Source organism: Fistularia commersonii, chromosome 22 (genome assembly GCF_037954325.1).
Source record: "Fistularia commersonii isolate RoL2024-O1a breed Wild chromosome 22, RoL_Fcom_v1.0, whole genome shotgun sequence".
Classification (NCBI taxonomy): Eukaryota; Metazoa; Chordata; class Actinopteri; order Syngnathiformes; family Fistulariidae; genus Fistularia; species Fistularia commersonii.
The window spans coordinates 12,741,565-12,766,485 of NC_141305.1; the positions used below are offsets into that span (position 1 = coordinate 12,741,565).

At 39.1% G+C, this 24,921-nt stretch overlaps 1 protein-coding gene across 1 annotated transcript in view; it reads right to left on the minus strand.

Annotated features, from left to right (window-relative positions):
- Positions 1–24,921, minus strand: part of loxl2b (lysyl oxidase-like 2b) — a 47,486-nt gene that overhangs the window by 16,089 nt on the left and 6,476 nt on the right. The window contains exons 4-6 of the mRNA XM_086169704.1: positions 9,603–9,814; positions 5,020–5,236; positions 311–494 (exon numbers count right to left, since the gene is read on the minus strand). Of these exons, the coding sequence (XP_086025830.1) occupies positions 311–494; positions 5,020–5,236; positions 9,603–9,814 (613 nt within the window). The remainder of the gene's footprint in view (positions 1–310; positions 495–5,019; positions 5,237–9,602; positions 9,815–24,921) is intronic.

Consider the following 24,921-nt stretch of genomic DNA (forward strand, 5'->3'; position numbering starts at 1 on the left):
TGAAACAAAGGAAAAATTTGGACTTAGTGTTACTTCTAGGTAATGATTTGACTGGTCCGCCCCCCTTGACATCAAATGTGGCCCCCGGACCAAAATTAGTTTGATACCCGTGGCCTAGAGCGTGTCTTTTATAGGCAATATCCCAAATGACTTCTTTGAATTCTCAGTCAACTGACCAAGGTATGGAACTTTTGCATACATTTGTTGCACTCTATGACCAGGAAGAGACCTAAAGTGGTTGGAGTTTAACAATATTTCATAGGCCCAGATCTGAAAGGAAAAACAAGGAGGTGAGTCTTTTCAAGCATACCTTGTCCAAGGCGCCCTCCAGACAGGGCCTCCTTTGCTGTGCCATAGCCCAGCTCTCGACACACCACCGTGGCAGACAGCAGATTCCAGTTGTCATCGCATATGGTTCCCCACTCGCCGTTTTTCAGCACCTCCACTCGGCCCTCACCTATGATGGCTCCGCCTCGCAGACGCACCAACGGTTGCTGAGGAGGGAAAACAGACCTTGTAAAACCATCAATGTCAACGGCCACATTCCCAAAAAAGAAAATTGTATATTTAGTTTATTCTGCTCCTTTCAAAATAAAATGATTCAGCTAAGGGTTTAGATCACTGTGCGTGTGTGTGCTGAGTCAACAGACAGAGTCCGCAGACAGGGTAGCCTCAAATTGATGGAACACTGCTGTAATGCACTTCTCCCGTTAACTGTTTAAACAAACTGGAAGCGTTTTATTTTACTAAATTAAACACATGGTTTAATCGAGTTTACTGCATGTTTTTTTTTTGCCAAACAGTCACCTTAACACAATAACACAATAGTGTTAAATCTTTTCGTGTCTCTGTAACATGTCATTATAACTTCCTAGAGTGTCTTCAGTTGGATGACATTTCATTTTTACACTTTACACAAAAGTCATCACTCACAAAAAAAAAGAATGAAATGAGAAAAATCATCTCAAAGATATTATCTACTATAAGTCTCATCATAAGGTCATTACATTTTGCGTTCGCTGAACCTTTTTCTTTGTTCTACTTAATAGAACATAAGAGATTTTTTAACCCATCAACAGATTCATATACTTTTAAATTTGAACAAAAATAGTAATTGGCTGGATTTAATATCCAAATTTCAATTTGGAAAGAAAAGTTTCTATAACAGTGTCATGGTGCAACAATATTTGACATCACATCGCTTTTTAGTCAAAGTCAAATTCAAAGTCAGCTTTATTGTCAATTTCTCTACATGTAATAGACATGCAGAGAATTCGAGAATAGGTTTCTCCCTTTCCAATGGGGACATGAAATTAACAAAATAATAACAATAAAGTGCACATTAGCATTAAAGTGTGCAATAAACATCATACACAAGTATAACATTAACTAACTAAGTATAAAGTGCTAGCAGAAACAATGTACTGTTAGTGAGGGGGAAGATGACAGAGATTTCACACCATAAAACCTGAAATGTATAAATATATGTACTTTAAATATAGAGGGTAGTAGCTTTATAGAGAGTAGGAGTTTTCTGTATAGTTGAGTGCAAAAACAGTCAGTAAGTATTACCATACAATAGCTGCATGATGATAGCAGGTAAGAAAATGAAGTCATAAAAAGTCAGTATATAATATACAATATAATTGCAACATGATGGATTTCACTGTGGCTGTACGAAAATAGCAATAGTGCAAAGTGCAAAATCGTGCAATATATTGTCAGAGACCAGTGTTTTTATGGTGAAATTCTGAGTCAAAGAACTTAAATAAGCCTCAAATATTGAACAAAACTGATACAGACTTTCTAATCCATGACTGAAAAGCAAATTTAATTTTCATTGCAGGTAATATGGAGACTTGAAGGGTGTTGGACTGTATCCATTAGTATGCTAGTCATATATCTATAGTTATAAAAATAAAAAAAAATTCTCACCGTTTGCGTTCTGCTATTGTTGTTATCACAAATTGATAAACATACTGTTCCCACCACAAATGCTGATCACAAATGATAGCAGTTTCAAGTTTCATAAACACACATTGCTCTAAAATGGCAGACACATCTTTTTTCACCCCAGGAAGTTAAAGCATGATTACCCAAAGCCAGTTTTGCCGAATCTACTCTGATTAGTAGAAAATACTAAAGGAAATTGTCGGTAAGGCTACCAGGACAACACATCCTCAATCCCAATGCATCAACCACTTGACAAAATGTGAACGTTCCCTTAGCGTCACATCCTAACACATTAGAAACACCCTTTTTTGTAATTTTTCGACAAACTTGGAGCTTCATTTTTAGACACACCCAGAGAGGCGTCTACTGTCGAAGTCCAGCATCAGTGGAGGAAAACGATTTCACAATTTAGAGCAAAAATATACTGAAAAAAACAAATTCTGCTTGTATTTAGGTTAGGTTTAGAAATAAACACTGATGCTGATGTAGACATCACATTTCAAGTTTGTCACAAAATGACAAAAAAGGTTCTAATGGCTCCATAAGTGACATTTCGTGACATTTTTGTGAGGCGGTTGACACATTTGGAGAGAGGATGGGTTCACCAGGATACTAATATGGTTAAATGTTACTTTCTAAGTCTGAAAACTTGTGCCAATTCCCTGCTTAATCATTTTTCTTAAAATACATAAATATGAAATCAACATTCCCAGAGTCACACCACTTATCACAGCCAGAAGCTATTCAAGCGTCATCAGATTTTCATCTTTCCAATATTCCTTGAATAAACCATTTCTGAAAATTGTTTTAAAAATTAAAAAAATCCATGGGGAAAAATGTAGCCCAAACCACACTTCAAATTCTGATTTCTCATCAAAATACATTTCTCTGCTTTGAGCTTTTACCAAAATTGAAGTGTTTGCAAAACCAGATCCAGTAAACTGAATTTAAATGTTCCACTCATCAGCAGAACTACGAGGCCATGGGAGACTGGGTTAAGACCCACGATGATCGAACAAAAATTCATTTTGTATTAATGTCCCTGTGAAAAACATTTAGTCGAGAGGTTTAGAGGGAATATCTGCAATAAGTAAATATTTAAAATTATTTTTCCATCCTCCCAGCTTTGATTCTTATGCTTCCACAGAGATGTTGATCACTATAGAGAATAAATAAATAAATAAATAAACACTTACATTACTAGAAGGTTACAGAAAAGGCATATAAAAGAAAGTTGATTGACTAAAAGTAGTATTAAAAAAATGAAAAGGAGAAGCAACTAATTCTACATCTTGATCTGTATTAAGACACAACTGTATCAAACTCCATCAAAAGTCTATATTCAGACATTATGTGATTAATAAACTGAAAAATTGTATTTGTGATTGATATGTTAAAATGCTACAGAAAACAATGTCTATAACACGATAGGACCAAAGGTTTAGAAAAAAAAAGAAAAGGGAAAAAAATGAATTTTTGGATTACATGCCGTGGAGTCACAGTCTGGCAGCGAGCGGAGCGACGTGACAAGGAGCAGGCAAGCTCTTCACATGTGTGAGTGCAAATGTGGATGATGATATAAATCCTGGAATGGTTGGTGTTCCTTTTGCTTTTGGACTTCTTTTTTGAGATGATTGTTTGACACAACCCCACAAACACTGAAAAAATGACTGTTCATATCTAGCTGTGGAAGGGAGCTGCCTGTATGAGGGGAAAACTTCCCCAGTAGCACATAGTGATTAATATTCTGTGATATGATATGATATGATATGATATGATATGATATGATATGATATGATATGATATGATATGATATGATATGATATTTGCAGTGCTTATGTCCTCTATTGTAAGTCGCTTTGGATAAAAGCATCTGCCAAATGTAATGTAATATATCATGATATGATATGATATGATATGATATGATATGATATGATATGATATGATATGATATGATATGATATGATATGATATTTGTATATATACCAAAATAATGGACTGTAACAATAATAATAATAATAATAATTTAATAATGTAGAACACACAATACTAGTTAATTGATTTATCTTTTTCCCCAACATTAGTATAAAGATATAAACTGTACCATTCTTTCACCTCTTGTTATCTTGCACTTAAATTTGTACCATAATTTTGAGTTAACCAATCAAATATCATGAAGAAAAAAATAAAGAAATCAGATATCAATACAAGATAAGGAGTCGTGTCTAAATCTAGATAGTAAAACTATTTTTTACTATTTTCTTCATTCAAAATGCAAACTTCAAGTTAAGTGACTTTGTCAAGGCCTATTCTGTTCAAAAATGAACCTTGAAAACTGTCAGAGCTGGGTTCCAGTGAACAATGGAATTCTGAGGCATGAATAACCCACGCAAACCCCCAAATAAAATTGGACTTCATCAGGTTTCTTATTACAAACCACTCTGGATTTCTAACTTCTTTGAAAGTTTCTCTCTGTTTTGGAAACGCATGTTTTTCCTTGCATAGTCCCAAGTATTACTCTGCCTGTCAACTATGATAAAGCCCAACATAATGGTTATTCATTGCAGCAGGAAAGCTCTGTCTGCAGCCCTGGGAGTTACAGAGGAGCAAACGTCTACAGCAGCTTGATGAACAATCAGTATGTTTAATCACCAACCCTCAAACCGCTAAGCCACGACCTGAGCTGAACTGCTGAAGCATCGGTAAAGGTGATTATAGATCGACCGATACAGGGTTTTTTGCCCACGTTATCAATACTGACACATTGCCTGATATGATAAGCATGCAATTACGGTCAGGAAAGACAGTAATTTTATGACAAAATAACAAAAAAAAATTCAAACACAAGTAATCAACTTAAGAACAAGAGTGTATGTGTGGATGTGTAGATCCAAGAAATAAATCAGATCATTATTGATCTACTGTATCCATATCAGTTATTACACACACTGGTACGTTTATACAAGGCTGATATCGGCTGTCATATATAACAGGCGGCCTTTAAATGGGACATTTATGTGTTTGGATGGAAGGAACAGGATAGTTTTCAGCCCGTTTGGATGTTACCTCTGATCTGAAGGCCTTCCTGAAACCATGCGCAGCTGTCGGGGCGAAGGCTCTGCCAGGGACACAGCTAACCACTACAGGCAGCCCTCCAGCGCACGTCTCATTGGACTTCAGGGATACAGTCTGTCCCAGTTTACAGCTGGACAAGTGGGCCTCGATGCCAGTGCAGTTGACAGAAAAGTCCCAGTATGTGGGCTTTCTCCTGCGAGCAAACATCCTGCACAGATACAGAAGTACATAAATGAAAGAAAGAAAGAGGGAAAGAAAGACAGACCTTTTATCGTCACATTTCCTATTCACCTATTCTGGGGAAATTATTTCATATTCTTAAGTTATTAATGAGGCCGGCAGGGTGACGCATTGGTTAGCGCTTCTGCCTCATATTCCTCATATTTTCAATTGGGAAAATTGCCCGGATGAATAATGAGAGAGTGAAAGGTTGTTTGTCTATATATGTGGCTCTGCGATTGACAGCTGACCAGTCCAGGGTGTACCCTGCCTCTCGCTCTATTTTGTACTAAACCCCAAACAGTTGACAACATATTTTGATTACTGTCCTTTTAGCCTTATTCTGCGAATTAAATCACAATCCCTCTCTCCAAACAATTATTCAACTCTATCATGACGAAGTTATATAAAATTATCAATTGAAACAGTACTATTCATATAATCAGGTCATTTTCAAGAGACAATAAAGATATAGGTGGCACCTCTAAGAAATGTATATTCTTATATTCAAAATATGTATGAAGTTTATCACATTTGTGGGGGCCATTCAGAAACAGCAGTGACAATCAAAGTAAATCAAAGTTTTTATGAAGTTATTTCAACGCAAATGTAAAATTTGCATTGTCAAAAGGATGACACAACATATTTACTTTGTAATTAATACAAAAAAATGGGGAAAAAAAATAAAGCTCTGCTGACAGCTGGAAAGTTCGTGTGTCTTCCAGATGCATTTCAGCAAATGTAGGCTGATGACGATCCTTCAGGCAAACAAGACTTTAATCGCTTCCCATTATGAATTTAATTTCACTCATTAGCAGGAGGGAATATTTGATCCATGTGTCCCAAGTCTGAAACTGTGTGATTAAATTGGGTCAGACTGTATTGCTTTCTCCCTGGGGAGGGGGTAGACTGTTCCAAGGATGCCCTGCACTTATCAAAATAAAGGCTCTGAAATCTCTTTGAAAGCTGCTTCAGGTTCAGAACATTGTAAAATATGCATCTAAACACCAAATGAATCTTCCCCTTTCAGCTTTTCGCTTCAGGGGTTGCAGCAGAGAATCAATCATCTCCATCTAACCCGATTCTCTGTATCCTCCTCTCTCACACCAACAACCTTCATATCTTCTCTCACTACGTCCATAAATCTTGCTTTGGTCTTCCTCTAGACCTCCTGCCTGGTGGCTCCAATTCCAGCATCCGTCTACCAATATATTCACTATCCCTCCTCTTCACATGACCGAACCATCTCAGTCTGGCTTTACTGATCTTCTCTCCAAAACATCTAACATGTGCTGTTCCTCTGATAGACTCATTCCTGATCCTATCCATCCTGATCACTCCTAAAGAGAACCTTAGCATGTTCATCTCTGTGACCTCCAGCTCTGCCTCCTGTCTTTTCAACATTAACATACAGCATGTGCAGCATGTACCTCATGCCTCTCTTTTCAGAGCATACCTCCACCTCTCTCTTCCTGTTGTCTGCTCTCACTACAGATCACAATGTCATTTGCAAACATCATGGTCCATGTGGATTCCCTTTCTAACCTCATCTGTCAGCCTGTCCATCACCATTGCAAACAAGAAGGGGTTCAGAGCTGATCTCTGATGGAGTCCCACCTCCACTATTAACTTCCCTGTTACCCCTACAGCACACCGTACCAGTGTCTCACAGCTAGCATACATGTCCTGCACCACTTTAACATACTTCTCTGCCACTCCAGACTTCCTCATACAATATCAGAGCTCCTCTCTTGGCAACCGGTCATATGCTTTTTCTAGGTCTACAAAAACACAATGCAGCTCCCTCTGACCTTCTTTGTACTTCTCTATTAGTATTCTCAAAGCAAATACTGCATCTGTTGCAGTCTTTCTAGGAATGAAGACATACCGCTGTTCAAAAATGGTGACTTCTGCTCTCAGTCTAGTTCCCACTACTCTTTACCATAACTTCATTGGATGGCTCATCGACTTTATCCCTCTATAATTGCTGCACATCCACCTTATTCTTAAAAATTGCCCCCATCACACTCCGTCTCCATTCCTCAGGCATCTTCTCACGCTCTAAGATCCTGTTGAATAATCTAGTCAGAAACTCTTTCATTGCCTCTTCTGGGCACTTCCATACCTCCACAGGTATATCACCAGGCACAGGTGTATAATCAGAACCAACTGCCATTCCACTCTTCATCCTCTTCAATGCCTTCCTCACCTCACTTTTGTTAATCTCTGCTACTTTGTGGTCTACAAAAGTCATCTCTTCGACCCTTACCTCTCTTTCATTTCCACATATATCAGCATAAATCAATAAATGCATGATAATATTAATGACATATTTTTCTTCTCTTGATAAAGGTAATTTAGTCCTTTGCTCCTGTGACCAATCAAAATGATCTTGTCTTGCAAGGTTTCAATGAGTAAGGCTTAACGGTTAATATTTTGACTCAAATAATGTATGTTGCGAAGAACTGTACCAATTATTTTATCCCCGAGTGTGTTCTGTGACACCACAGTTATCTTGACCTTTGATTTCATCCTTCAATTTAGAGATAAGTATCCACATTGAAATCCAGAGACTGCTCCATGGTAGCGGAATCACTTATTCATCATCCCTATCTCGTTCTAACCTCAAACACACTCACACACACATACACACACACACATATACAGACGTAGGTCTTTATTGTATTTGTACTGTACACTGTTTTTATTGACTGGCTGTTTAAGTATCATTTACTCTGATTAAGTTATGGAATGACAAATGTAGGCTCTACTGTTCTCAGATATCACAAAGCAAATTCAATAACAAAATGTATTTGGCCTCTGTCAGTTACAGTTTTAATAGAGGGGATTTATGAGAGCTACTTAGCAACCAGCCCAAAGATACAAAAACAGAACAAATTGATTGTATGTTTACTAATAAATACTGTACATAAAGAGCCAGTAAAAATTCAAACTGAAACAGGCATGAGGTCATATCAGACCAGATCTTCCTCTCAGTTGAACAGGCCGTTTATTAAGTTGTTTAAAAGTAGTCTAATTGTTGGTTCTTTATTATTTGTTAAGATAATGTTTCCTCAACACAGCTCTTGCGACATGTCTCTACAGCTGCTGCATTTCTAAGGCTCGTCTTTGAACCCAGAAGAAAAAAATGACCTAAAGTGACCCTGGATGCTTCTAAATTAGAAGTTACAAAAGCGCGTCGGAACAGTTAAACTCAGAATTATGAAAGACTCCCTTGGCTTTACGTTGCCTGTAAAAGCACATGTTCTGTGGTAGGACCGCACCTAGTGGGATGATGCGTAGACGGAAAGTTAAAGGGCTCTGTGGTTACCTGGCTTCCAGACGAGCAGGCAGTAAATTCAAGGTTAACTTGAGATTTTAGAACGCTGTGATTAACCTGTGGTCATTTGGCTCCTGAATTTCACAGCCAAATTATGAACGCTTTATGAAATGCAGCTACACAACATCAAGCACACACACATTGAACAGCGCGCTCTATGGTCATCCCCATGTCTTTACTTAATCTTTCAAAGATAAAAAAATAAACAAAATATAAATAAGAAATAAAAAAAAAAAAAATGGAAAATATCATTATTCAAACTGCATGTATAACGTCATGTGGGAAGCTTTCATTGGCAAATACCAATTTTACAAACTTACTTATTTAGCTGATGCTGTACTTGTTACCCATTCAAAGTTTCACTAGTCATTAATAGCACAAACTGGTACTAATAAATTCATATTACCGCAAAGAGGGGCGACAAATACGTTACAAATAGGGTATGTTAAGTGTCCTTACAATAATGTCCTTAACTAAAACCAGCCTCTTAGTATTAAATCTAGGGATGAAGAATATTCAGTAAAATTATATATGAACAAATAAAACCCTTTATTCATGTATTTAATGAATAGTGGGTATCAATATTTAATATATTGCCTCAAGCCATCGAGATCTCAATGTTTCCAATACACTTTGTGATGCTAAAGAACATAACTGAAGCTTTGTTCTAGTGTTGTAAGGGGTAGTATTCTTTTGAAAAGATATAAGTTTGGAAGGGAATTGGTAAGTTTGAATCTATACTGAAGCGGTATTTTCCCAAATTTAACTCACATTTTTCCCCATCATATGAATACCCATTAGTATTTTGAAGCAAATCAGTGATAAACTACCACTATTGGCATGCCTGTGAGAAAAAGAGGGCCATTAGGATTGAAGCTGACGAAGAGCATTTCAATAAGCTGCAATTGAAAACATTTTTCAAACCATTTACTAAAGTGACCACGAGTGAACAATAGGCAGGATCTCCTGCTCTGTGAACCACACAGGACCACACACACTTTAGAGGAAGACTCACTTGTAGACTCTGGCGTTGTACTTTCTCTCCCCGGGGAAGCCAAACATGCCACAGATAACTCTGCTGTTAAACTGCGTCCACTCCGCGTTGCAAATCTGCTTCCATTTTCCTCCATCTTTCACCTCCACGTAGCCCTCCGTAACGGGGATCCTTTTACGGTATGACGACAGGATGGCTCGGACACGCACATCCTCAACTTGAATATCAAGATTCTGTGGGGGAAAAATTGGAGGAATGCAAATATTAACCATGTAACTAGAATAACTGTGTTTTGGTGTTAAATTACATCTTTACATGTTACACAAAACACTTTCCTGTCTTACATAACATCTTGCTCCTCCTTCCACATCAGCACTTCTTTCCACTCTGCGTGGTGCTTGTAAATTTTCCGCAGATCACTGAAATATTTTAAGAGTAAATCACCTCGCTAAGGCCAGACGCCGCAACAGGCCGCCCTCAAGGGTTCTGGCTTCAAAAGCTAAAATGCCAGTGTTACCATAGTTACAAATGCAGCTCACTTTGGTTCGTAGCAGGAAAGTAAAAACTGTACATGCATGTTCGCTGCGCGAGATAATGGAGATGTGGCTACCAGACTGATGACGATCTCCTTACGAATTTCAGTTTGTCCATGCATTCACTCTACTTTAAGATTAGATAGATAGATAGGTAGGTAGGTAGATAGGTAGGTAGGTAGGTAGGTAGGTAGGTAGGTAGGTAGGTAGGTAGGTAGGTAGGTAGATAGATAGATAGATAGATAGATAGATAGATAGATAGATAGATAGATAGATAGATAGATAGATAGATAGATAGATAGATAGATAGATAGATAGATAGATAGATAGATAGATAGATAGATAGATAGATAGATAGATAGATAGATAGATAGATAGATAGATAGAGAAACAGCGCTATACTTTATACAAGGATGTCCAGCTTATACATGTAATTGGATTCTCAAGGCAAATCTGTGTAAAACTGCGGTGTGTCAAACGTTTCTGTAAGAAATAAACAGCGAGAGCAATGTCTTTGTGAGCTTAAGATTTTGGCTCCCTCGTTTTAAGTTTGAAGGCTGCTTTATTGTAGAAAAAGAACGCGAATGATATGACATCAAATAATGAGAAGGGGTGGTTTCCTAAATTTGCACAGGCCTCAAGGGAAGGGCAGATGCCAGGGAATGTAAAGTACAAATCAACATTCACATCTATTTTCTCCCCGTGATAACCACACAAACTCCTCTGGTCTGAGGCTGTTTGGTCTGGAGTATAGAAACTATACAGCTGTGCTAAAGCCAAAATCGGGAAACATGATAATGACAAATATAGTAATGGTGACTTCTGTCTGCATACATGACAGAGTGACCATGGAACTCCATAGAATCTAAATACTCAACACCCTGCAAATAATGAAGAACAAATGTTCAAGTCAAGCCTCACAGTCCTCTGCATACATGTGAGTAACTATATAATTGGAAGCTATTTTTATTTTCTAATTTATATCCAGGTTGACACTTGGCTCACATGGCCCTCTTAGTCCTACTCCATTTCAGTGTATCCTAATTGACTTCTTGTCCCAAGATCTGATGCGTTTCTTTGCTAACCAAAATAAATAGATAAAACTTTCATCCATGTGCAGAAATAAACAGATTTTATCATGTGTGTATTGTGTTGGTTAGTGCAAGCAAAGGGGGTCTTTCCTATGTCTTTGCTTCAGGGGATCTGGCACATATGGGAAAGGCATTAGTGGAATAAGCTGTGAGTCAGTGGTGAACCGCACCTTCTTTTTTCATTGGGATTGTTTCAAAATGTAACCAAAGGAGTTCAGTACAGCAGAAAAATACTGTAATTGTAATAATGAGGTGGAAAATAAAACCTCTGACCATCTCACAATAACAGAATAAGTTGGCACTTTTTTCTTAGTACTCTACAGCTATCAGTTTACAAACTGAAAACAGAAAGCACAACTCACAGATTTATGTAAGAGTCCCAAGCATTAATGGCTGCAATCTGTTCTATGAGGAATTAAGGCGCAGTGAAATCTACCAAATTAAACTGCATAAAATAATCAGTCAATGTGTTGAGCAAAATGTACGTTTTAGCTTTCAGACAAATGAAGTTTACGGTTCTATATTAAAACGTAATTACCTCTTCATTGATTTGGAACTTGAAAACTGAGCTAGGAGTTCTGATAGAATCCAACTCCACTCGAAAAATTATAAAACAAAGGCCTCAAAACAAAATATTGATCTGGTCCAGCCCAAAATACAAGCTCAACAAAACCAGAACATGAACAGTCAGTACTACAGAAAGAAATCGCCTTCAAAATAAAACAGGAAATAAAAACAATGAAGCAATAAATTACAAATAAGTGTGACATGAATTTTGTGTGTGTGTCAGTTTTATGTTCTGCTACCTTAAACACCAGCCATCTGCAATGACTCTTGTTCAGTGCTCGACAAAGGAAAACCAATACATTTTAGAGAAACTGGCAAGGACAGCAAGCAATTATACGGCTTTTGCTGAGAAAAAGGTAAATAATAGCTGTTAAATCCCCAACTTTAAATTCACCGATTAATGTGGCTTTGAAGAGTCAGACATTATAACAAAATGTGGTTATTATGAAAACCAGGAAGCAACACTTTGTAACAAAATGCAATCAACTCTAACATTCTGGCTTTTAAAATTCTCTATTGGTGGATACTTTGAACAAGCCCACAAGGTTTTCTGGCAGCCTGCATTGTATTTCTTATGTTATATGATTTTCATTGAATAAGTACCACAGATCATAAGTATAAAGAGAGCAATGCCTGAGGAATAGTATAAATAATAATAATGACTGGAATTAAAGAATTAAGAGTTTAACAATGCTGGAGAATCATAATGACTGTAAGGTAGACTGCAAGAAACAAACAAGCAAAAATCAAAAAAAGAATAAAAAAAGAATAAAATAATACGTTGGAGTTCAACCCGGTGGACAGGAGGGTCGCCTTCCTCTGCCTTCAGGTGGGGAGACAGGTTCTGACCGGTGTTTGTGGCTATGCACGCAATGGCAGATCAGTTTACCCACCGTTCTTGGGGTCCCTAGAGGGGCTGCTAGAGGGTGCTTCTACTGGGGACGCCCACGTTCTACTGAGAGACCTTAATGCTCACGTGGGCAACAACAGTGTGACTTGGAAGAGCGTCATTGGGAGGAATGGCCCCCCAAGGTATGGCCCCCCGTTGTTTTGTCATTGGACTTCTATGACACCATGTTCAAGCATAAAGGTGTCCATATGTGCACTTGGCACCATTGCACCCAAGGCCACAGTTCTTTGATAGACCTTGTAGTCCTGTCATTGGACTTGCGGACGCATGTCCTGGACACCGGGTGAAGAGAGGGGCAGAGCTGTCAACTGATCACCACCTGGTGGTGAGGTGGCGTCGATGGTGGGGGAGGATCCCGGTCAGACCTGGCAGACCAAAATGTAACCTGAGGGTCTTCTGGGAACGGAAGACCCTCAGTTGGTGCCTGTCGGGGCAGCAAACCTCGAACCCGCTGGTGGACCCCAGTGTGAGAAAACAGAACCAGGGGACTCTAGAGTGGACACACCAATTTCCGGGGCTGAAGTTGCTGAAGCAATCAAAAGGCTCTTCAGTAGCAGGGCCCCAGGGGATGAGATCTACCCTGGGTTCCTCAAGGCTCTGAATGCCGTAGGGCTGTCCTGGCTGACACGCCTCAGCAGCATTGTGTGGATGTCGGGGACAGTGCCGCTGGACTGGCAGACGGCGTGGGCGATCCCCCGGAGGGTGTCCACCAACTACAGGGGATCACACTCCTCAGCCTCCCTGGTAAGGTCTATTCAGCGGTGCTGGAGAAAAGAGTCCGCTGGGTCATTGAAACCCGGATCCAGGAGGAGCAGTGTGGTTTTTGTTCTGGTAGTGGAACAGTAAACCAGCTCCATACCTTCAGCAGGGTCCTCCAGGGGGGCATGGGAGTTTGCCCAACCCAGTTTACATGTGTTTTGTTGATCTTGAGAAGGCATGTGAATGTGTCCTGCGGGAAATGGACAGAATTTCTAGGAACAGCCACATAAATTGTGGGGATCTGGTTTTGTGACCAGATCAAGTATCTGCTTTTTGCAGTTGATGTGGTTCTGTTGGCTTCATCAGGCCATGATCTCCAGCTCTCACTGGAACGGTTCACAGCTGAATGTGAAGCAGCCGGGATAAGGATCAGCACCTCCAAATCCAAGACCATGGTGTTCAACTGGCAATGGCTTGAGTGCCCACTCTAAGTCGGGGAAAAGACCCTGCCTCAAGTGGAGGGGATCAGGTATCTCGGGGTTTTGTTCACAAATGAAGGAAGGATGGAGTAGGAGATCAACGCTGGAGAGACCATGTCTCTAAGCAGGCTTGGGAACGCCCCGGAAGAGCTGGACCATGTGGCTGGGGAGAGGGAGGTCTGGGCCTCACTGCTCCGTCTACTGCCCCGTGACCTGACTACAGATAAGTGGTGGAAGATGCATGGATGGATGGATATAAGCAGACTTGATGCTCAGAGGTAATGTATAATCCGAACATGAGCTGCAACTGCAACAAGTCTGTTAAATGAAGCCTTTAACTGTCAGTCATCTACGGGGGGGTGCAAGATGAGTGGAAATATGATGTGTTTCTGAATCCAGTCGCTTTGAGGATGCAGTCATTAGGTGAACACACAAAGGCAGAGAAAAAGCAAAATATTCAGCTTTGTTCAACAGGCTGTCATCTTGTTACGAGGAATGAGGCAAAAACAAAGTGATAGAGTCGGTTCATTTTTCTTTGTAATTTGAGCTTAGTGTTTCTGAATGCAGCCACTGCAGTGTTGCAGCTCAGGGAAAGTGTCTCTTTATATGCAGAAAGACGGCTATCCTTACATCTTTTCAACATGAGCAAAGTCTGCAGAGCACATGCATTTCAATACATGCTATTGACTTAATGTGTTTCTGTTTAGCTTCCAGACCAACTCTATGACTAGGGAATTGTAACTAGGGAATCGAGCTGTAAGGTCACCACATTCTACAAAAGTCAAGATTTAGTGCTTCAGTTTTTGGATTTTTTTTTAATTTGCTTATTTATTTTCTTTAACAATGGTACATAAGCCCTCCACAGTCTGCCGCTGAAAAAAGACCAGCACACACAAAGTACACAGAGCTTGGGAACACAGGTTTTCACTTCATGTATAGTAAAAAACAGGCCAGTGAAATTAAGTCCAAAAACCTCCCTGAATATATGCATTTTCCTGAAATGTTTTGTTAGCTGAGAGTGTTGTCTCAGATACGTCCTAGTCATCAAGATCTAATATCCGTTTTCATGAATCAAAATATTATTTTGATTCTTGAGGATCATTATATTACCAGGTGTGATAAAATTGAGGATAATACCTTTTCAAGGATGACGCTCATTAAAGCACAAGAATGTTTCCAGTTTCTCAGTGTGCAGTTCCTCCTTTAAAATCCATTGAAAAAAAAAACTTTACAAAGTGGAAACAGATGTTCCGCACAGCCATGATGTGAAGCCCAAATGATGATGATTGAATGGAAGTTAGCCTTTATCATGTGGTGGGTGATACTGAGATGTTGCTGCAACACGAAAGCAAAGACACATGGGATTTCTTTCAAAATAAAGCCAGGTGGTAAAGCCCATCTCTTTTGGCATTTAAATATAAAGGTGATTCTGGAATGACTGGTGTTCTGACTTTACTTAGTAAAAAAAAAAAAAAAAAGACAAAGTAATAATGATAAAGAAAAAAACAATTAAATCTGTAAATTTAGAAGAGCCAAAATTATACCAAACAAGTTATTGGCTACAGCATATGGCTTGTATTATATCAACTTACAAACAGTTATGCATGGCAAAAAATATTTATTTTAGCAGAAACAAAGTGAGACATCTTTCACCAACACCAGACCCAGCTGTGATCCGCTTTTCAGTGATTCCTTAAGTGATGGTGCCTCTGAGCTATGGAGGATAATATCATCTATGATTTTAGGTCCCCAGAACCAAAGATGTTGTAGATAACCACCGGTGGAGAAATGGTTTTTTTTTCAAATAAAAAACGAAGCTGATCTGTGGATGACATAATATAATTTTGTCCAGAATGATAACAATCATTATTAGGACTTTCTTATCACATAATCATACATGATTAGTATGTTATAATGACATTTAATTCAGGCAAGCTTAGAATTCAATGGAACACTTCTTGATTGATAGCACACACACGTCATCAGGCAAACTTATATGTTTGTTATTACTTTTTAAGCCAGGGCTTTGAGCTAGAAACCTCGGGAACTAAGATGACTAGTATTTCTGAGAACACCGCACAAGATATTGCTTAAAAAATAAATAAAACACTACTTTTACTAGATATACAGTCATGGCCAAAAGTTTTGAGAATGACACTTTCACAAAGTCTGTTCCTTCAGGGTTTTTAGGTGTTTGCCAGATGTTTCTAAGGTTGCGTCATTCTCAAAACTTTTGGCCATGACTGTAATAAGAGTTTATTATACTTACATCTTAAAGAGTATGAAACCAGACAAGTATAAAAAGATACTCTAAATCTTCTTGTATTGTTATCAAAGCCAATATTGATAGGTTTGATAGTTGTGTTAAGGATTTTGTAATCATCTCTACCAAAAGATAACTGCCCCTAACCCCGTCATGTTTACCCTAACCCCAAAAGTGTTAAAAAAAAAAAACTTTTTAGTAATGGTGATGTATGTTATAATTAGTAATAATGATGATATGGCTTCAGTGATGTCATAAGGGCCTTTTAAGTGTTGCCATTTTCTTTTTTGAAAGTCAGAAGGACCAGTAATTGCTGAGTGTGAGTGCATGCGTGCGTGTGTGTGCGCATGTGTGTGTGCGTACATGCATGTTTTTGTGACAGAGCTGTATTTGTAATGATTTCACCAATGAGCCCATTACCCTCACTCTCCTGTTCTAGTGGCCAATGTCGGCCTCAACTTCATCAAAACGGTCAATGGCTGACACTAATACACCATAATGTTGTGCACCAACACTTTTCTGGACACTATTTAGTGTCACCTTACTGATGCCCTGAAATAATAATGACTGTATTCCTTTTCCCAAAACAACGAAAACCCTTTCATTCAACATTTTATCATTTATTAACTTGATATGTATACTTTTAGTAACAATTGCAGTCATAATGTGAGTCTCGACAAGAATCAGCATCTAGAGTGTCTGGTGCAGGTAAACGACCAAATTATGATTTTAAACTATATGTGAGCATGTAAGTAGGTATTTTTGCAGAAGACTGAGGAAGCCTGAAGATGGAAAAAAGGAGTGCTTATTATAAAAACGACCTAAATGACAAGAATCTGTGCTGCACATGAGAATAACTTATGTTTGCAATGATGCAATTCATTATTGCAGGGCAGACCCAAACCCCTGAAAGAAATCCCTATGTCTTCAAAAATAAATATAATTTATGAGAAACCAGCTCTTCTCTACATGAGATCCTTCGCTCAAACATTTATTTGGAGAGCAACTCTCTGGTGTCTAAACATCCGCCTACGCAATTCTAGGAATGCAATGTCTTGGTTGAAAACTTCTACATTGCTCCAGAAACTTCTGCCAATAATGTGGAAAATAATTGAATAGTTAAAAGCATCTGAAGATTATAATAATGTGCGTTTATAGCGCAATGTTGAAGGGCTGCTAAGCAATTTGTGGGACCCTACCAGGACACAGGTTTGAGGTTTACTGGGATGAAAGTGGAAGGCTTGACCTTAAGGTCTCAAAGGGGGAACATTTACTAAGGGGTGACTCAATGGTTGCTTGTAATGTCCAATAGAGATCTAGAGTAGAAAGAAAGGAGGGGAAAAAAGCAAAAATCTACAAAAAGCAAAATCCCCACAGTTGGATTTCCCTGAAACCTGTTCCAGCTTGCAGCCCTCCAAGAACTATCCAAGCAGGATAGCAGACTAATGAAGGTAAACTAAACCAGGCATGTTGGGATGTGCCCTGTGGGCATGTGCTATCACAACTCTTGATTTTACAAAACACACAGTTCAATTAGAGAACCAATACTGACTTTGAATCAGAGTTAATAAAGATGTCTAGAAGAGAGGTTTGATGTCACTGAGTAACTCAGTAATACACATGAACTAAGCAGTTAATGAATCATGATAACATTGGTATGGCAACCATGAAAATCATCTTTGCATATACAAGTTTTGACTTGTGTCCACAATCACAGCTTCCGATTGCACGTAGTTGCGCATTTTTCAGCATGTTATATATGAGTTGCAGTTGTTTTTTTTTAAACATATCAAAGGTGTTGCAGCCCTTGTTGAATAATGATGTTATGTTTTGCAAACGGCACATCTTTGGTGTAAATCAGGGGTTGACAAACTACGGCCTGTGGGCCACATCTGGCCCGTTGGGCTTTTCAAGCCGGCCTGCCAAAAATTGGTGCAGACTTGATATGACTGATTGAATGATTGAATGATTGGATCAATGAATGTGGGAGCTTAAACAGGAGATTATTTCATTTTTGGAGCTACTTGAGAATTTTCCAGAGCTGACTGACAGATTGGCTTTGTAATTAAGTCTTTACTGTGGACATACTGACACACGTGAGCTGGACGTGAAGTTACAAGGAAAAAACTGGTTTGTGCATGAAATGCAAGCTAACGTCAGAGCCTTCAAAACCAAGCTGGCTTTATTTTCAAAGCGAATGTCTGACGAGTTTGATATGTTCTATAAACAAATGCGTTATTTTTTTTTTTATATGTATCGTATCTTGTGCTGACCCGGCCCGTCTGTCAAATTTTAAACGTCAATGCAGCCCCTGAGCCAAAAAGTTTGCCCACCCCTGGTGTAAATGGAGAGGGAGGCCAAGTGTTGGATTTTGCTCAGGTTTTCAATCATTTCTGTTGTGTGCTATTTTTGACAAGCATCTACATAAAACTAAACAAATAATCAGCAATCTGCTTTTAATTGATATCCTTGATATTATAATTAATAGATATATTTGGTGAAAGCGCTAAATTGTACAATTTTTTTGTACCTCAGTTTTTTTTGAGTCTTTGATATGAACAGGAATAGCGTTGCCGTGTTCCCTAATAATCTCATTCCTGTATATGACTCTTTCAAAATGAAAGGATCTGCATCCTAGTTAAGCTTCTTGCTTGGATTCATCAGGTTATCAGGTCACAAATAAACTGCAAGTACAAGCTTATGTAATGTTTTTTGTGCAGAATTTCAGTAATTCCAAAAAGAAATGACATTGGTCATTTTCCCAGACAAAATGGGTTCCATCAGTAAATGGAAGATAGATTGGTGTTTCTGGAGGTAATTCTGATGTGGCAAGCATCACTATATAAGACCACCCTGCTTTTTCCACTGTCTGAACCAGCCAGACAGTGGAAATCCACAGTGGACGGTGGATTGGTTAGGACAAAAGTATTCCTAAGCTGGTTTATCTGAGTTTTGGGTGAAAACAAGAAAGGAATGAAGAATCGTGATACAGCCGAGAGACTGAACATGCCCTGGGTAATTTAAAATGCCCAGTCAGAGAGTCTGAAGCAGCGATGCCTGGGGAAGAGAGAATTGTGGTGCCAAGGCTGCTTAAGGGAAAGACATGAGGTATTACAGATTTCACCTGTAAACAATCCTCCTCTGGGCCAGAACATCCACACAAAGCCATCACAATGTGTTATGGTTGCTGCTAAGGAAAACTATTATGGGGGAAGAAGAATATACAGTGGGGTGAACAAGTATTTGATACACTGCTGATTTTTCAGCTTTTCCCACTTGCAAAGCATGTAGAGATCTGTAATTTATATCATGGATACTCTTCAACTGTGAGTGATGGAATCTAAAACGAAAAACCGGAAAAACACATTGTATAATTTTTAAGTAGTTTAGTTGCTTTTTATTGCATGATATCAGTATTTGATACATGAGAAAAACGGAACTTAATACTTGATACAGAAACCTTTGTTGGCAATTACAGAGATCAGACATTTCCTGTAGTTCTTGACCAGGTTTTGCACACACTGCACCAGGGATTGTGGCCTACTCCTCCAGGCAGAGCTTCTCCAGATCCTTCATGTTTCGGGGCAGTCACTGGGCAATACAGACTTTCAGCTTCCTCCAAAGATTTTCCATTAGGTTCAGGTCTGGAGACTGGCAAGGCAACTCCAGGACCTTGAGATGCTTCTACCAGAGTCACTCCTTAGTTGCCTGGCTGTGTGCTTTGGGTCGTTCTCATGCTGGAAGACCAAGCCACGACCAATCTTCGAGGCTCTTCCTGAGGGAAGGAGGTTGTTAGCCAAGATCTTGCGATACATGCCCCCATCCATCCTCCCCTCAATACGGTGCAGTCGTCCTGTCCCATTTGCAGAAAAGCATCCTTAAAGAATGATGTTTCCACCTCCATGCTTCACAGTTGGGATGGAGCTTTCACTTACCCTTCTTCTTCCTCCAAATACGGCGAGTGGAGTTTAGATCGAAAAGCTCTATTTTTGTCTCATCAGACCACATGGCCTTCTTACATTCCTCCTCTGGATCATCCAGATTGGCAAACTTCAGACAGGCCTGGACACGTGCTGGCTTGAGCAGGAGGACCTTGCGTGCGCTGCAGGATTTTAATCCATGACTGCGTAGTGTGTTACTAATGTTTTTCTTTGAGACTGTGGTCCGAGCTCTCTTCGGGTCATTGACCAAGACCAGCCGTGTAGTTCCTGGCTGATCCCTCACCTTCCTCATGATCATGGATGCCCCGCGAGGGGAGATCTTGCATGGAGCCCAAGACCTAGGGATATCGACCGTCATCTTGAACTTCTTCCATTTTCTAATAATTGTGCCAACAGTTGTTGCTTTCTCATCAAGCTGCTTGCATATTGTCCTGTAGCCCATTCCAGCCTTTTATTTTATCCCTGATGTCCTTACATGGCTCTCTGGTCTTGGCCATTATGGAGAGGTTGGAGTTTTTTTGATTGAGTGTGTTGACAGGTATCTTTCATACAGGCAAGGAGTTCAAACTGGTGCAATTAATCCAGGTAATGAGTGGAGAACAGGAGGGCTTCTTAAAGAAGAACTAAAAGGTCTCTGAGAGATGCAATTCTTACTGGTTGGTAGGTGATCAAAAAGGTATGTCATGTAATAAAATGCAAATTAATAACTCAAAAATCATACAGAGTTTTTCTGAATTTTTGTTTGAGATTCCATCACTCACAGTTGAAGAGTACCTATGATAAAAATGACAGATCTCAACATGCTTTGCAAGCGTGAAAAGCTGAAAAATCAGCAGTGTATCAAATACTTGTGCTCCCCACTGTAAATCCGCGATAAGTCATCACTAGGTACAAGATTACACACATTCAAATAGGAACACTTTACAGAATTAAATGTTATAGTTATGGTGGAAGAGAGCACCAGCTTCCACATCTGTTCAGGATCTTCTTTAGGCGTAAGGCCAGCTATGGTATGAAAGTATATCATTTTATTCCTGATCAGCCTTTTAGGGTCCTGGAGATCGAAGCACCGCAACCTTGGAAAAGACCACGCCCATTAATTAGGATACAAATCATCACATTACAGTGTAAAACATCTAGCAGGCTCCAGCACTCGAGGTGCAAGTTAGGATACAAGTTAGTTTTTGGCAGACACCGCACTCGCCCACCTCTCCGGAATATGAAGGATGACTCGTTTGACCAGATCCATTTTTCCACATCGTTGAAGAGCAGTGCAGATGTTTTTATCCGCATGCATATGAGTTTAACATTTCTATGTATGTTCATCATCGTAATGACTGGTTTATTCACTAAAGACATGGTATTATATCACTCTGTGTGACTGTAATTTGACTTTAAAAAGGCCCAATTACATCCAGCATCGACTGACTCAGGCTCCTTAAAAATACACTCAACCTCACTCGTTGATACACTTGTTGATACATTCACAAAAGACAGTTATAAAAAAGACTTTGGGTTAATGCCTTCCTGTACATTTAATAATAGTGCCAGTTCCTGGATTTCGTTTGATTATAGGCTTCCCTATTTTGTAAAATATTTTAACAAATACCAAATATTACTATTTTTATTTTATTTTTTTTATACCATATTTTTTTCATACCTTTTTTGCAAGGTATTCTTTTACCAAATTAAGACGACTTTCAGTTACTCTTTATCCCCAATTCTATTTATTTATAATGGATGCAGGCATTCATATGCGTACATGTATGCATCTGAACACAATGATAGGTGATATTTTGTCAGTATTCACTGAGGCATTTTTCATGTTGACAGGCAATTTCTTGCTGTTTTCCAATGTTTCTTTTGTCTGAGATAAATTAACATTTTTTGTTTTCCATTACTAATTCTATCTGGGGAACCTTTGGGTGGATGGCCCATTAAGGACAACCGGGAAATAAGCGAATACGGATCTTCTCTATGCTTTCAGCTTCGCAATATTTCCAAAGGTGCTATATTGTTTATCAATGCAGCCTTGGCACTCAACTTAAGCCTCTTACACACATTACACATTTAATGTTGTTTCCTAAAATAAGAAGTTGTATGCTTATTACTCATGTACAAAGATAACAAATAATATGTTCTAGCTGTAGTTTTAAAATAACACATCCAGGTACTATGTAACTACAAATAATGAGATAAAAATAAATCAAAATAGATCAAAAATAAAACTGAATCACCGAAAAATATACTATGAAAGATCATTAGAGAAAATGTCCAACATTATTTAATGACAGTAGCCTTTCCTCACTGGTACATGTATGTGCTGTATTTTTACACAAGCACACAGCACACAGCACAAGTGGATGTTAATCGCCTAATTGTAACATATCATTACAACCCTCAGCCTCAATTACATCCCCTAGACTTGCTTCACTGCCAACAGACATTCAATAAAACTCCCTGTGCATCCTGTCACCACATCCGTTGACATTACCCGGTGATATTATACGGCTGGGAATATGCCCGCTGTTTCTCGCCCCCTTCCCAGTGTTAACTTGAATAAATCAGAGAGAAAAACCTGACTGCAGGCTTGTTCATACCATTTGAATGAATGAAGCGGCAGGGATTCGGGCACTGCCAAGGATCACATCTCATAAAGCCTTGGTATTTCTTCATGTTGAACTCGGTTTGAAATGGAATGCATGTGCACGTGATTTGCTGTTGCTATTTGTGCATGAAGTGAAATGTCGAGGCAATGCATTAGACTTCCACAAATCACCGCAGAAAAGAAAATAAACATGGGACCAGAGATAAACATCTCCAAGAGGAGATGAACCAAACACAGTTTTGTTTACTGTCCAGCTCTCTGAGACTCAATACTAAACAGTTTCAGGACTTTCCAAGTTTTGAGGTAATCATAATGTGTATTGGGATTGTCAAAGATTTAATTTGGCCATGTAAACAATGTATCCTGCTGCTCATCTCAGCTCCTATCTCAAGAGAAGTTCAGATATATGACTTTCAGAGCGTCAGGTATCTACCTCAACTTCGCCGTAAAACACTCGTTTCAAAAGTGTTTTTAAAATGTCCGCTATGCGGAAAAGACATGACAAGATGTTTCTGCCAAGACCTCTCATTGATTTTCCAAACTGGGAAAAGCAAAGCACTTCCAAGGAAGAATCTCAACGCAGATGTCAAAGGTCGGTAACACGTGAATGCAAGGGCTCACGTTTCACCTCCCTCTTAGCTCACTCACTGAGCATTTCCTTTGTGGCTTTCGGGGCGGACGTCACACTAAGGTCGCATTACTTGTGAAGACAGGGATGCTTCCACATACCGACTCCCTTGTGGTCCAGTAGCCTACTAATCATCTGATGCCACAAAACCCCTTGGGGTATGTCATCATTGCTGCCATTACACACCAGAAAATGTCTGGGTGACTCTCCAGACGATAAGGCCAGACCCGGCTGTGTTTTACGGTGGAAAAACTGAGTGGAATTTTCTGCTACTATTTCTGCTTGCCTCCAGAAGTCTAGAACTCTCTGGAGGACCATTATGTTGACTTTTGTCAGAGAACCTCCGCACAGGAAATCAACCACATGCACGTTCCTACGTCGCCACTTGAACACATTGAATATATTTAAACTTTAACAAACTTAAAAGTCAGAGAGAGTTCAGACAAGCTCCGGGGCTCAATAGATGTGAATCTCAGATCGAGCCAAGCGTGACAACCCTGAATCCTGACACTGGCTAAAAAGAGACAGCTCTGCTGGGTTTCCGACATTAGCCGTAGTTTGCTAATAACATTGGAATGTGGATTCATGAGGCCCACGGTGAGCAGAGATAACATTCAGCTTCTGGTGGCCAATTATTGTGCTGCTTATTGAAAGACCCAGAAAGTGATGATCACTGGGGCCTTAAAACGTCAGGCCAGACAACCTTGACAGTTATAAGCGCGGTACCTTACAATTACCACTTTCATGTCACTTTCACTGACATGCTCTTACTGCAGGCTATTTAAAAAGGGCTGTTATTAAAGTATTAGGTTGGTTTACTCGCTTTAAGTGAGAAGAACCACTAGAAGGAAAGAAGCAGGAAAGATTTTTCTTTTGAAATAGACAACGTCATGGCATTTTTAACAACCACATCAAGCCTGGTTGTACATTTAGGTTACTTCCTATTTAAGAGGAGGTTTTTCTCACCACTTATAGGTTTTCTACACAGATGTAGTGAACATTTCAGATGAATGTTCAGCATCTGGAATCTGACATTTTAGACTTTTCCATCCACTACATTTGGCAGCGCTCTGTAGGGTCACGCAGTGGGTTCATTTTACAGTAGCTTTCCATTACTGCTAATGCAAAAGAGGAGGGCAAATACAAATACACACTCTCATACACACACACACACACTGAAACACACACAGACCAAGACACACATATGCATGTACACTGAATACATGGTACAATTGCTTTTCAGTTTCAAAGTAGCATCTACTGAAATTTAATGTTTGCATCTAGTTTACCCTGTATCTCCACATAGAGAGGTGATGACATTGATTATTGGTTGACTCTGTGCTGGTCAAACCTTTTTTTACAGTTATTGTTGTTTAAAATGTCATTTTTTAATCACTTAAAACAGAGATTTAATACACAAAGTAGTTACATTCAATGAATTTTAAATGCTTCCAACTGTTTTCTTCTCCAGAGAATCACTTTAAGTCTGTTTTAAATTAATGAAGAATATACTGTAGACCGTCTCTGCATCTAATATTCAGAGAAAATGTCTTTAAGTTTTAAATACCGTTTATCCTTATAATGTCTCTAGAGAAGCCAGTGTTTCTTTAGTTTTGTTGAA